The sequence below is a fragment of the Diabrotica virgifera genome, chromosome 4 (assembly GCF_917563875.1).
Source record: "Diabrotica virgifera virgifera chromosome 4, PGI_DIABVI_V3a".
In the NCBI taxonomy this organism is placed as follows: Eukaryota; Metazoa; Arthropoda; class Insecta; order Coleoptera; family Chrysomelidae; genus Diabrotica; species Diabrotica virgifera.
In genome coordinates, this window is record NC_065446.1 from 101,293,473 (window position 1) to 101,308,499 (window position 15,027).

Here is a 15,027-nt window from a genome sequence, read left to right on the forward strand (position 1 = left end):
ATGAAGGAATCCTAAAATCAATGGAGAGGTTGTAAATAATATTCGATACGCAGACGACACTGTACTAGTTGCAAGAACAGTAGAAGAATTACAACGATTACTTACAAACATAAATATTGCTTGCAACAATTATGGCATAAACATTGATATCAAAAAAACTAAGTATATGGTCTTCAGTAAAATCATGACACAACCAGCACATATTAGTATAAACGGCATTCAAATTGAAAAAGTATCAAGGTACAAATACTTGGGAACTTTAATAAACGAAACTGGAGACCAAAACAATGAAATAAAAAGACCTATCGAAATTGCCAGGGCCACCTTCATAAAGATGAGAAAATTCTTCTGCAACAGAGATATAAACATCCCTCTACGATTAAGAATGCTAAAAGGCTACGTATTTAACACGCTATTATACGGTGTAGAGGCATGGACTCTCAAACAGACCAACATAAAAAATATTGAAAATTTCGAGATGTGGTGTTACCGTCGAATGCTGAAGATAAGTTGGGTTGAAGGAATCACAAATCTTGAAGTAATACGAAGGATAGGAAGAGACCCAGAAATTTTATTAACGATAAAAAGAAGAAAACTCGAGTATTTGGGTCACCTGATGAGAGGTCATAAATACGCATTACTTCAAAATATAATGCAAGGAAAAATAGAAGGAAAACGGAATCCAGGCCGTAGAAGAATGTCACGGATGCGGAATTTGAGAGAGTGGTTTGGCTGCACCACTAATGAACTTTTTAGGTCAGCTGTAAACAAAGTCAGGGTAGCCTTGATGATCTCCGATAGGAGTGGCACAAGAAGAAGAAGAAGAATTTCGAACGCTTTTGCGTCTATAACACCAGCTATGTTAAATAATGTAAACAAATCATTTAAACTCGCTTGTTGTATAAACATTTTGAACATGTATTACATAACTGATAATTTTTTACTCATAGTATAGTAAGTTGTGGTTCATTTTGTATTTAGTTACTTTCTTAATATTATTACTTAATAACGAAAAAACTTATTTTACAAATCAGCAAATAAAAATATATCCACATATTTATTTACAACTACACTCTATAACAGGGGTGGGCAAAGTGCGGCCCGCGGGCCGCATCCGGCCCTTTATACATTTTTTTGCGGCCCGCGGAAAATAGTAAATTTATTTCATTTAAATATTTTTTTAAAATTATTGCTAATATTAATAAATAAATATAGACAATGCAGCTATTACGCGGGCTATTATAACATAACGCGGGCAATTATTTGAGTTTCCGGCACAGAATTTTGTCGGCTCCCTCAATGAAATACATGAATTAAGAGGAAAACGAAAAATGAAATCCATGAAATTTCAACAAATGGAAACGATATTTTTGAACTAATCAGGAACTGTTTGAAAAATTTTTAATTAACCCGTAACCACCTAGTAAGAGTAACAACCACCGACGGAGCACCAAAATTTAAGAGGAGCAACTATTGTAATGTTGAGAAAACTTAAAGGTTACGTTTATAAACAATTTCCAGAACAGGTGTTATGCAAAAATGTTTTGCAAGTAGACAACGTCATTTATTATAACTAATATTGTTAATTGTATTCCTTCAAAATGATTAAATCATCGTGCATTTATACCATTTTGGGAAGAGTTAGAAACGGAACATTCTGATGTCTTATACCACAATCATCTTCGATGGTTAAGTTTAGAAAAGGTTCTTAAAAGATGCTGTGAATTAGGGGAGGAAATTGCTTTATACGCCAGTCAATGAGAGCAAGAACAGGATATAACCTCCGAATTAAATCCCACTGCATGGATTTTAATGAAATTTTGAGAATAGCCTTTCCTTATCTCCTAATTCAAAGTCTATCTTATGACGACGCACGTGCGCTTTTATCTTGGGGGCGGTTCACACCCCTTCAAAAGAGTGGAAAATTTTTTTGTCAAAATAACCACGGAAGTCGCTAGAGAACCTAATTTTATTCTATAATTTTTTGAAAACTCAATACTTTTTGAGTTATTCGTGGTTGAAAATTGGCCATTTTCACTGAATAAAGACACCTTTTCGGACGTTTTTTTGCAAATTCCTTAAAAACTATGCATCTAACTAAAATTACTATATAACTAACACTATAATAAAATGTATTGTATGTACAAAAAAAAAACGATGCATGGTTGATGAGGGTTGATGAGGGGTTAAATATATTTCTCATTTTTTTCTTAAAATACATTAGTCATCAATTTTTTTGCAGCATATCTCGTTTAGTTTGAACGTAATCGACATTTAATATTGCTCATTTTAAAGGTCTTTTCAAGAACTACAAAAGGTATTGGTAGCATTATACACCTAAAATCGACCGTTTCTCTGATATTTCAAGTTGAATACACCGATTTAAGCATGCACCAAAAAAACAAACTCGTTACATTCTATTTTGTAAATTATTCTGCGGTTCAAAAACATATTCCGATGTGCATCGCTTACGCTTTAACAAATAAAAAAAGGAATTGGAAATAAAATTTGTCACAACTTTAAACGCGATTTTCTCAAAACTACTTTTTTCAAAGGCGGTCGACATTGTAACTCAAAAGCTACTTGACAGATCCACCTGAAATTTTTCATAAATTTTCTTTAGGTATTTCGTGAGGTAACTCTCTCGAGCTATTTTTTTAGGCTTATTTTTTGTTTAAAGATAATAAATAGGTTGATTTTTACCCTTTTTTACAAAAAAATTCTTTATTTTGTCTTCTGGGTGTTTTAAAAATCTCAAAATTCGTTAATACTAAAAAACTCGAGAGCGTTATCTCAAGAAGAAGAAACTCATTCTAATAAAATATTTCTGAATTTTTTGTTTCATATGATCCAATTACGAGTTCTAATGATTATTGCAAAAAAATTTTTTTGAGGTGTCTGTAAAAATTTGCCCCGTTGGCTCATTTTTCAATATTTAGTCTTGAATATTCTTTGAATTATATTAAATATGTTTGTTTAATTAAAAAATAAAATAATTCTACCATAGTTTGAAATCAAATTCAAAAAAGGTGCTTAAATTGTTGATTTCAAACCATACCCCCCTAACAAAATTAGTAAAAAGTTAAAAATTCGAACATGTTAAGGTAACAAATATTGCGGCCGGCCGCAATATTGCGGCCCTCGGTAATAGACCAAGAACATTTTGTGACCCTTTCTAAAAAAAGTTTGCCCACCCCTGCTCTATAACAACTATGCCAAGATGATGGGTTTAAAAATCGAGAGTAACAAATATTTTTAATGTCAATGTACCGTTTAAGAAAATTGTAAATTACGCAAAAACTATGACTCCCTGTTATAGAACATATACCATATACCATTCGAAAGAGGAACAACCTGTGTTTAGTATAATCCTTGATTAATATACATGGTGTTCAAATAAAATAACCATCATATTATGCTACATTGAATAATCCAATAATGAAACTGTAAATTTTGAACACCCTGTAAATAAATGTGTAATAATCAAGCATGGAATACATTAATTATAAGATAGTTACCAGACTGTGTTGTCATACAATGACATTAATTAACTTCATCTTTTGTTTTAAAATCGATTTACAGATTAAGAATTTAAATAATTTTAAATTATGCCAAAAACTATGACACCTAGGTATAAGACATCCATATACCATTCGAAAGAGGTATATTCGTTTAGTATAATTATTTAGTAATATACATGGTGTTTCATTTAAAATAAGCATCATATGACACATTGAATACTCCACTAATGAAACTGTAAATTTTGAACTACAGGGTGTTCAAAATTGTAATACATTCAACCAATGTGTAATAGTAATAATGACAAATGTGTAATAGTTAATCATGGAATACATTCAACCAATATCCAACTATTTAGATGTAAAAGTAATGTTTTTATAATTTCGTAAATAACTTGAGAATAAGCCTTCTTTTAAAACTTTACATTTGAAGAAAAGTCAACATAACTCAGAACACTCTGTACATAGGTATAGGGAAGTCTTATGAAATTATACCTTATTTTTTGCGGACAATTAGACAATTCAATAAAATATAGGGCATTCCATAAGAAAAAATATAACTTTGATACGCCGCCATTTATTGGGACACCCTGTATATTTCAAAATAATTTGAAAATGTAGCTTTTATCAACTTACGAATTATTGAATTTAAACTTTTTTGAAATCTTTTACCATTTCGCTGTAATCTTCCGTCGCGTTAGTTGTGACTCACCCTGTATGTATTTTTTAATAATTTGTCGTAAAAAAATATTGTTACTAATATATTACTCACGCTCTCGTCAGATTTCACTATAGGACTTGTAATAGGCCCAGTCACCAAAAGAGGCAATTTTTCTTCATCCATATTTCACAATTTTGTCAACACTATTGCATCCAACACTACTACCTCAATAATATTTTACCGGCCGTTATCTCACGGTAATAGTTAAATTAACCAAATAAAGATAATAACATTGTTTCACTGCATATTCTTCTAGCATAGGTGGACGAACTCTATAGACATTCAACAAAAAGTTATTCAAGTGTAGAAGCGTATTTTAAAAATTGATTGTAAATTGATCATGGCTGTGCTAGTTTCACGTAGGATATTATATTTCTCCCCTTTCTGTTAAGCCTTATTTACATGCACTTAGTTGGTTTACAGTTAGGAATAAAAATTTCTACTCGAAGGTTAATAAATTATGTGCGGCGCAAAATACAGGTCAATTTTCTGGTAGTGATATGTGTAAAGTTACACGATAGTTTTTATGAAATGCTAGTAGTTCCTAAATTGCATAATATTTACACAAACTCTACTGAAGCTGTCTTTTGTGACATTTTAATATAAAATTAAAAAGATGGAAAGAACATATTATGCAATAATTACTCGAAGATGCAGCATGGAGTCCGACTAAAATAGACAATCCCTACTGCCTAGAAATAACAAACGAAGAATGGATATGGCTACTAAGCGGATTAAAAATGGGAAACTATCAGGACCTAATGAGGTGCATGGTGAAATTTTAAAGCTATTAAAGGCACACCAACTCACAGCTCTTACGAAATTATTTAACAACATACATGAGACTGGTTACTTGCCAAAAGACTGGCTACTATTCATATTCACTCCAGTTCTCAAAAAAAGCCAAAGCTAGAAAATGTGAAGAACATACATTGGTTGGTTTGATGAACCATGTACCTAAAGTATTCCTTATTATCATATTCACTTGCGCATATACACCAAATCAGAAGAACACCTGAGTGAAGTTCAATTTGGATTCAGAGCAGGACTCGGAACGAGGGAAGCACTTTTCAGTTTGAAAGTTCTAATACCGAGAGCTAGGGCACAACTGCGATGTGTATGGATGTTTGGTAGATTTCGAGAAGGCGTTTGATAAAGTCGCACATGGGAATCTAATCGATATCCCAAAAACATCAGGACTCGATGGTAAGGATGTAAGACTGGTCTCAAACTTATACCTCCAACAAAATGCAACAGTTCGATTCGAAAATGAACTGTCCGAAATATTCACTCGAAAAAGGAGTTGGACAGGGTTACATACTGTCACCAGCATTAGTTAACATATAATCTGAAAACATTTTTAGAGAGGCCTTGGACAAACTAGAAGACGGCATTGCAGTAAATTAACAACTCATAAACAGTATTAGATATGCATAGACGATACAGTATTGCTGTCAGATAGGGCAGGGCACAGGGGCTTCAAAGGATGATGGATAATATTGTAGAAGCATATAAGTAATACGGCCTAAAACTAAATTGCAATAAGACAAAAATAATGATCCTCAGTAAAAACACCAACATAAACGCCCAAATAACAACAAACAATACACCCCTAGAAAAAGTACAGAAAATATATTATCTGAGCTGCCATATTAAGGGGAACGGAGTAAAATGCAAAATTTTGACGCATGTCAAAATTTTTAATGTGTTTTAAATTTAAATTTAATTTTTTTCAAATCCTGAGGAAACTAATAAGTATTTTTGAAAAATTTAAACGCAGAATGAAAGACTACTTTATTACCTACTGAGAGCCGAAAGTCCCTTAGAATAAATAAAAAGTTTCTTTTGAATGAAATATTTGCAATTAAAAATCAGACTAAATTTTTTCTTCAATTTTCACCCCCGCAACTTATTAAAATAAACATTCTATATTTAAATTTTTCAAAAATATTTATTAGTTTTCTCAGGATTCGAAAAAAAAATGAATACATTTAAAACATATTGAAAGTTTTGAGATGCGTCAAAATTTTGCATTTTGCTCCGACCCCCTTGATCTTGGGATCATGGCTACGAAATAAAAACTCTTATTGAAAAAGCCAGAAGAAGCTCTTTTAGCAGTCTTAGGAATATTCTCTGCAACTTATCTTTAAGAAGTGTGAATATACGCATAAGAATTTTTAGATGTTACGTCTTTAGTGTCCTCCTCTACGGAGTAGAAAGCTGAAGTCTTACAGAAGATGTCATAAAAGGATTAGAGGCGTTTGAAATGTGGTGCTACCGACGTATATATACATCGTCTCATATACAGGGTGTCCCGAAAAGATTGGTTATAAATTATACCATAGATTCTGGGGTCAAAAATATGTTGATTGAACCTAACTTACTTTAGTAAAAAGGTGCACATAAAAAAAGTTATAGCCCTCTAAAATTACAAAATTAAAATAAATTTTTTCCAATATTTCGAAAACTATTAGAGATTTTTTATTGAAAATAGGCACGTGGCATTCTTATGGCAGGAGCATATTAACAAAAAATTATAGTGAAATTTGTGCACCCCATAAAAATTTTATGGGGTTTTGTTCCCTTAAACCCCTCCCAAACTTTTGTGTACGTTCCAATTAAATTATTGTTGTGATACCAATAGTTAGACACAATATTTTTAAAACTTTTTTGCCTCTTAGTCTTTTTTTCGATAAACCACTTTTTATCGAGATGCGGCTTCTTTTTAATATGTTTACATAAAAATTGTATGGGGTTTCGTCCTTTAAACCCCCAAATGTTTGTGTACGTTCCAATTAAACTTTTATTAGGGTACCATCCACAGAGAACGGCAGTTCTCACCAGTGGCGCACAACACCCCTACAAGCGACAGACACTATATATACACGACATTTTCGATTTTCTAAACCTGACTGAATGGAAAATTGGGCCAAATCCCATCTTAAAGTTTAGGAAAAGACTCGTCCATCCATATGTTACTTTTCCATTTTGGTCCAAGGGTGTGGATTTTACGGCCCTTCCCATTTAAAGCCTGTTTTTCGTTTTCGTCCCCAAAACTCCCAAAAATTTCAAAAATTTAAGCCCGACCTTTGCGGTTTCTGATAGCATAGATCATTACCTTTCCAACGCATGTTTAATTTTGAAAATCGGTTATACCATTCAAAAGTTATCGAGCTCAGAAATATGACTCAATTTTTATTTAAAAAATGGAAAATGTTTGTGGATATGTATGTTTGTATGTATGTGTGTGGAAAAGTTAAACCGATTTGAATTGTTTTTTCTGTGTTTCAAGAGGGTGTGAGGGCCGATTCAGAACTGGTCTAATTTTTGACTTCTGACTACTCGTAAGTTAGCTAGAGGACTAGGTAAATACAAAATAGCATATTTTTTGGGCGTATGTATCTTAGGTTCAAGGAAAGACAGGAAAACCGAAAATACACTAAATCAATAGGGTTGAGCTTTCAAATGGCGCCTGAGCGATCAAGCTGAGACATACGCACTGCTCACCATAGCTAACAAACACCCGTGTTGAGCTGCCCCCCCCCCCACTTGCAAAAATTAAAAAACAAATAGCCCTGATTTATGAGCTCTCATATTCCGCAAACTAAAAATTTTGAGCTCGTTCCACTGAGCAGGAATTTAATACCCTAGTGCCCCCCCCCCCACTACTTAAAAATAGGAATATTGAATCGGTTTTTGCGGCAGAATTACGAGCTATTTATGAGCTCTTGAAATTATATAGTTTCGATTTTTGAGCTCATCGCCTTCACCCCCAAACAACCCTTTAATTGATTTAACTTAAGAGAAAGATGCTGAGAAAACTTAAAATATATCGTATTGCGGATATAATTCCTATAGCTTATGTACTCTAAGAATAAACTATTAAATCAAGGGCATTTCGATTATTGAGCTACAACCCCTTCGCAAGAAAACCACCCTATCTTCCCGGATTAAGAGAAAGTTGTACTTAAAATGCGTTAAAATAATTATTTGGCGACTACATATCATTTAATAATTTATAAGCTTTCAAATTACGCGCATTTAGATCAGTTAATTGCAATTTATTTTGTATAGTGCAGTCACTGAAGGTAAAAATCAACGATTACCTTCAAGTTCGGTGAACCTTCATCGATTTTCAGGAAAATTGGTCAGTGGTTAGAGGATACGTCAAGAAACAATGGTGACATGGTACCACCTTGCGCCTTTACCCTGAGGGTGGATACCGCCCCTTCTCGGGGGTGAAAATTATTTTATAAAAAATAAGTGCACAAATCAATAAAAGAACAAATTAAAAGCAAAATTTATTATATAAAGTTAATAAAATAAGTCAATACTTTTTAAGTTATTAAAGATCAAAGATTTTAATTATTTGTGAAAAAATGCATGTTTTGAAGAGGTTTTTTGTAAATCACTGAAAAACTGTAAGTTTTTACAAAAAAGTTAATAGTAGTTTAATTCGTATAGCTTATATTCTAAGAATAAACTCTAAAATCACGCGCCTTTCGATTATTGAACTACAACCCCTTCTAAAAGAAAACCATCCCATATTCCCGGCTTAAGAGAGGGTTGTACTTAAAATAATTCAAATTAATTATTTGTCGACTATATATTGTTTAATAATTTTTGAGCTCGCAAAATATAAGCATCTCAATTATTGAATTGCCATTTTCTTTCTATAGTGCAGTCACTGAAGGTAAAAATCAACTATGACCTTCGATTTCGGTAAATCTCCATTCATTTTCACGAAAATTGGTAAGCGGATTTTGATACTATCAACTTTTTCTGGATCTTATTTTTGATGGGTATTTCTAAGTACTTTGACAAGTATTTAGTACCTAAGTGTTATAAAATGCATCTTTTTCCCGTTATTTAAGCTTGAACCCTTAGATTTGAACAGTCGCGGAAAAAAATATACATTTAATTACCAATAACTTACTTTAAATTAACATTAAAGGTTTTTCAAGTAAGCAATTTATTATATTTTTTATTATCTTCAATTTTAGTGATGAAAACTTTTTTGTAAAAACTTACAGTTTTTGAGTCATTTATGAAAAATCGCTCTAAAGCATGCATTTTCTTTCCAAAAATTAAAATATTTGATCTTTAATAACTCAAAAAGTATTGATTTATTTTAATCACATTATATAACAAATTTTGCTTACAATTTGTCCCTCTCTCGATTTGTGGGGTAATTTTAATAAAGTAATTTTCACTCCCGAGAAGGGGTGACATATACCCCAGGCTAAAACTCCAAGTTGTTATTGTCAATTCGTGAAAATAAATGGAGATTTACCGAAATCGAAGGTAATAGTTGATTTTTACCTTCCGTGACTGCACTATAGAAAGAAAATGACAATTCAATAATTGAGATGCGTATATTTTGCAAGCTAATAAATTATTAAACGATATGTAGTCGCCAAATAATCAATTTAAATTATTTTAAGAACAACTCTCTCTTAAGCCGGGAAAATGGGGTCGTTTTCTTGCGAAGGGGTTGTAGCTATATAATCGAAAGGTGCGTGATTTAAGAGTTTATTCTTAGAATATAAGCTATACGAATTAAACTACTATTAACTTTTTTGTAAAAACTTACAGTTTTTCAGTGATATGCAAAAAACCTCTTCAAAACATGCATTTTTTTCACAAATAATTAAAATCTTTGATCTTTAATAACTTAAAAAGTATTGATTTATTTTATTAACTTTATATAATAAATTTTGCTTTTAATTTGTTCTTTTATTGATTTGTGCAGTTATTTTTTATAAAATAATTTTCACCCCCGAGAAGGGGCGGTATCCACCCTCAGAGTAAAGGCGCAAGGTGGTACCATGTCACCTTTGTTTCTTGACATATCCTCTAACCACTGACCAATTTTCGTGAAAATCGATGAAGGTTCACCGAACTTGAAGGTAATCGTTGATTTTTACCTTCAGTGACTGCACTATACAAAATAAATTGCAATTTACTGATCTAAATGCGCGTAATTTAGAAGCTTATAAATTATTAAATGATATGTAGTCGCCAAATAATTAGTTTAACGCATTTTAAGTACAACTTTCTCTTAAGCCGGGAAGATAGGGTGGTTTTCTTGCGAAGGGGTTGTAGCTCAATAATCGAAATGCCCTTGATTTAATAGTTTATTCTTAGAGTATATAAGCTATAGGAATTATATCCGCAATACGATATATTTTAAGTTTTCTCAGCATCTTTCTCTTAAGTTAAATCAATTAAAGGGTTGTTTGGGGGTGAAGGCGATGAGCTCAAAAATCGAAACTATATAATTTCAAGAGCTCATAAATAGCTCGTAATTCTGCCGCAAAAACCGATTCAATATTCCTATTTTTAAGTAGTGGGGGGGGGGCTGACTCAGCCCCTCCACTAGGGTATTAAATTCCTGCTCAGTGGAACGAGCTCAAAATTTTTAGTTTGCGGAATATGAGAGTTCATAAATAGCTCATAAATCAGGGCTATTTGTTTTTTAATTTTTGCAAGTGGGGGGGGGGGCAGCTCAACACGGGTCTAAAAAACTGAAAAATTAAACTTTGAAAATTTTGGTTTTTCGACAATTACTCAAAATTTCAACCTACGAATTGCGCCAGTAGCTGAGCGTTTGTAGAAGGACTCAGGACGCGTCTAACGGTGTATACCTTATATCTGGGAAAATTCGAATTTTTAAGTTATAGGGTTCATAAGTATGATCAAATCTATTTCTTATAGGAAAAACGGTTTTTCAAGCTCAATAATTCCTGTAATACGTTCAGTTATCATACTCGATCTTGGATGCATCAGATACTACTTGTCAATACGTTTCAAATTCATGTTTAGTGATCAACATCAGGTAAGCCGTTCAGAAGTTATAGAGCTCCAAAAGTATAATTAGTCCAGGAACTGAAATTTTTCACTTACAGAATGGATGGATTTGCTTAAAAAATTGACCATAAGTAGTGGATAGTCCAAGGATCAAAATCTATATGATGCCCAAAGACGCTTTTACCATGGGGTGGTTGCCACCTCATCTCGAGGGTGGAAATTTTTTTTTATATTTTGACCGCAAATGCTGGTAAAAATATTAATTATAAACAAAAAATTTTCATTATACATTTTTTTGATAAAATTAATAGTTTTCGATTTATTAGTTATCGAAGCTGTTAGTTTTATATCGAAAAGATTACCAGATAACGGCAGTTCTCGCCAGTGGCGCAGAAATACACCCCCCTATACGCGACACTATTATATACACGAAATTTTCAATTTTCTAAATCTGACTGAATTGAAAATTGTGCCAACTCCCATCTTCAAGTTCAGAAAAAGACTCACCCATTCATATGTCAACCATCCATTTTGGTCCAAGGGTGTCGATTTTACGACCCTTCCTATTTAGGGTCTGTTTTTCGTTCTGGTCCCCAAAACTCCCAAAAACTTCGAAAATTTAAGTCCGACCTTTGCGGCTCCTAACAGTACTGATCATTACCTTTCCAACGCATGTCTAATTTTGAACATTGCCAGAGAACGGCAGTTCTCGCCAGTGGTGCACACCCACACCACCCTACACGCGACACTATATATTGTTATGATCTGCTTCTTATTAATTTTATATTAATTATTATTTATTTGATTAATTATTTAATTGTCGCAAATCATACATAAAAAATGAATAAAAAATCTCAGGATGCCTTTTTATAATATTAAAAAATGTCTAAATTATCTTACGTTATACTTATCTTCTCTCGTGGTTCAGTATCTCTTAGTTGATCCTAATCGGGATAAAATAGGAAAAAGAAATAAAGCAAAATATAAAATAAACATACAGAATTGTCTTTTATTTATCAAAATCAATACTCTAAAAATCTATCAAATCTAAAACCTGTGGACACAGATGTCCGAATGAAATTTTTACCACTTAAATTTATTCTAGTTAAAAAAAAAACAATTTATCGGTTTGTTCCCGATGACTTTGGTACAACAAATTAAACAAAACCAAATTATGTATTCGCAAGATTAGCTATACTTCCTATTTACTTTTTGAAATATTGGAATTTTAATTCCTACGCTTTTTACTCAACATTTTAGTTTCCGAACATAAAAATATTTAATAAAAATAAAAAAAAATTTTATTTGTTATTTTGTTATTTTTAAATGTTATTTTAAAAAAAATAAAATTTAATTTCTATTTTGCCTTTGCTTGATAAATTGAAAACACAATAATATACACAAAATTTTCGATTTTCTAAATCTGACTGAATTGAAAATTGGGCCAACTCCCATCTTAAAGTTCAGAAAAGACTCACAAATTTATATGTCAACCATCGATTTTGGTCCAAGGGTGTAGATTTTACCGCCCTTCCTATTTAGGGTCTGTTTTTCGTTCTCGTCACTAAAACTCCCAAAAAGTTTAAAAATTTGTCCAAGCTTTGCGGTTTCTAATAGAACTGATCATTACCTTTCCAACGCATGTCTAATTTTTAAAATCGGTTGTACCATTCAAAAGTTATAGAGCTTAGAAATGTGACTCAATTTTTATTTAAAAAAGGGAAAATGTTTGTGGATATGTATGTATGTGTGTTTGAAAGTTAAATCGATTTGATATTTTTTCTCTGTGTTTAAAGAGGGGGTCAGGGCCGATTTAGAACCGGTGTAGTTTGTGACTTTTGACCACCCATAAGCCAGCTATAGGACTTGGTAGGTACAAAACGGCATATTTTTTGGGGGTATATATATTCGGATCAAGAAGAGGCAGGAGAACCGCAAATACACCAAATCAATAGTGTTGACTTAAACTTTCAAATGGTGTCCAAGCCTCCAGGATCAGACATACACACGATTCAGTATAGCCGAAAAACTGAAAAACTAAACTTTGAAAATTTTGGTTTTTCGACAATTACTCAACATTTCAACGTACGAATTGCGCCAATAACTTAACGTTTGTAGAAGGACTCAAGACGAATCTAACGATGTATACCTCATATCCGGGAAAATTCGAATTTTTAGGTTATAGGCTTAATAAATATGATAAAATCTATTTTCTGTGGGAAAAACGGTTTTGAAAGCTCAATAATTCCTGTAACTAATAGCTTCAGTTATCATACTTTACCTTAGATCCATCAGATACTAGTCAATATGTTTCAAACTCATGTTTACTGATCAAAATCGGATAAGCCGTTTAGAAGTTATTAAGATACAAAAGTATAATCCAATTAACGATTATTCCCCAAATGGTTTATGAGTTGTAGTGGTTACGACGCTAAATTTGATCTGGCAACGGGCAATCCGACTTCATTTACCGGCCATCTCAATATATTTTTTTTTTCAATCTATTTCGAATAGAAAAAAATCTAGTGTACATTCGATGGACACTAGATGATTTGGAAGATAATGCAACAAAGGTGACCATTTATAAAGCTTGACGTGTAATAGAGGAACATTGCATTCAACTTCATGCATTTAATTTATAAATAACTTTGAAAAACTCCTGATACAAGAATAAAAAAACCGCTAAACGCCGTAAAAATGAGTAACGCATAAAATATTCCAGCTACAAAAGATCTAAAATGATGTAACGTGGCGCGAAAATGGATTTTCATTTGATGCAAAACAAAATTCTAGTTTTATTTTAAAATATTTTTCCATATTATTTGCTAAATTTGAAGTAAACGCGCCACAAAAGAGTTTCAAAATACAAACTGTATCAAAGTTACTCTTTTGTGGCGCGTTTACTTCAAATTTAGCAAATATTATGGAAAAATCTTTTAAAATAAAACTAGAATTTTGTTTTGCATCAAATGAAAATCCATTTTCGCGCCACGTAACATTCATATCAGATCTTTTGTAGCTGGAATATTTTATGCGCCACTCATTTTTACGGCGTTTAGCGGTTTTTTATTCTTGTTAGTTAAACACAGTGTTTTTAAAACTTTTTTGCCTCTTAGTATATTTTCATATTATAAAAATGTAAATTATAGATTTTTCATATTATTATCAGGTCTCTATAATCGTACTTAACCATATAAAGTAGGTGGCGGATTTGAAAAATATTCAAAATATCTCGATAAAAACTGGCTTTTCGAGAAAGTACTAACAGGCAAAAAAGTTTTAGAAACACTTTGTTTAACTAAAAATACTTTAACAATAGTTTAATATGAACATACACAAGAGTTTAGGGGGGCTTAAGAGTACAAAACCCCCATAAAATTTTTATAGGGTGCACAAATTTCACTATAATTCACTAAATCTCTAATAGTTTTCGAAATATTGTAAAAAATTGATTTTCATTTTGTAACTTCAAAGGGCTATTACTTTTTTTATGTGCACATTTGTACTAAGGAAAGTTAGGTTCAACCAACATATTTTTGACCCCAGAATCTGTGGTATAATTTATGACCAATCTTTTTGGAACACCCTGTATACACCACACAACTAACATAACTATTCTCCAGAGGCTAAGAAAAGACAAAAAAATCATTAACACCATAAAGAACATAAAATTGGCTAACTTCAGCTACATTATACGTAATAATAAACACCGACTTCTATAAATGATTCTACAAGGTAAAATTAAGGGCAAGAGAGGCCTTGGAGGTATGTAGACGTATATCCTGGCTGGCCAATCTTAGGAAGTGGACTGGTCTAACGTAAACTGATCTATTTCGAGCTGCTGTGAATAGAATAAGATGGGTCAATATGGTCGCCAACATCTCTAGAAGAGAAGGCACCTTTCGAAGAAGACGCACAAAATTTATTAAAAACAATTAAAATTAAAGGATACAATATTTGGACGCGTTTTTGCCCAAC

The 15,027-nt window shown here is 32.2% G+C and overlaps 1 protein-coding gene across 5 annotated transcripts in view; it reads right to left on the reverse strand.

Moving 5' to 3' along the window:
- The window catches only part of LOC126883875 (protein white), a 308,915-nt gene that overhangs the window by 139,558 nt on the left and 154,330 nt on the right, over nucleotides 1-15,027 (reverse strand). The window contains exon 1 of one of the 5 annotated variants that reach the window (XM_050649563.1): nucleotides 4,291-4,417. The exons of the other annotated variants lie outside the window; for them this stretch is intronic. Coding sequence (XP_050505520.1) covers nucleotides 4,291-4,362 — 72 coding nt within the window. The 5' untranslated portion in view covers nucleotides 4,363-4,417. Of the gene's footprint in view, nucleotides 1-4,290; nucleotides 4,418-15,027 lie in introns of those variants that run through there. 5 annotated transcript variants of the gene reach the window in all.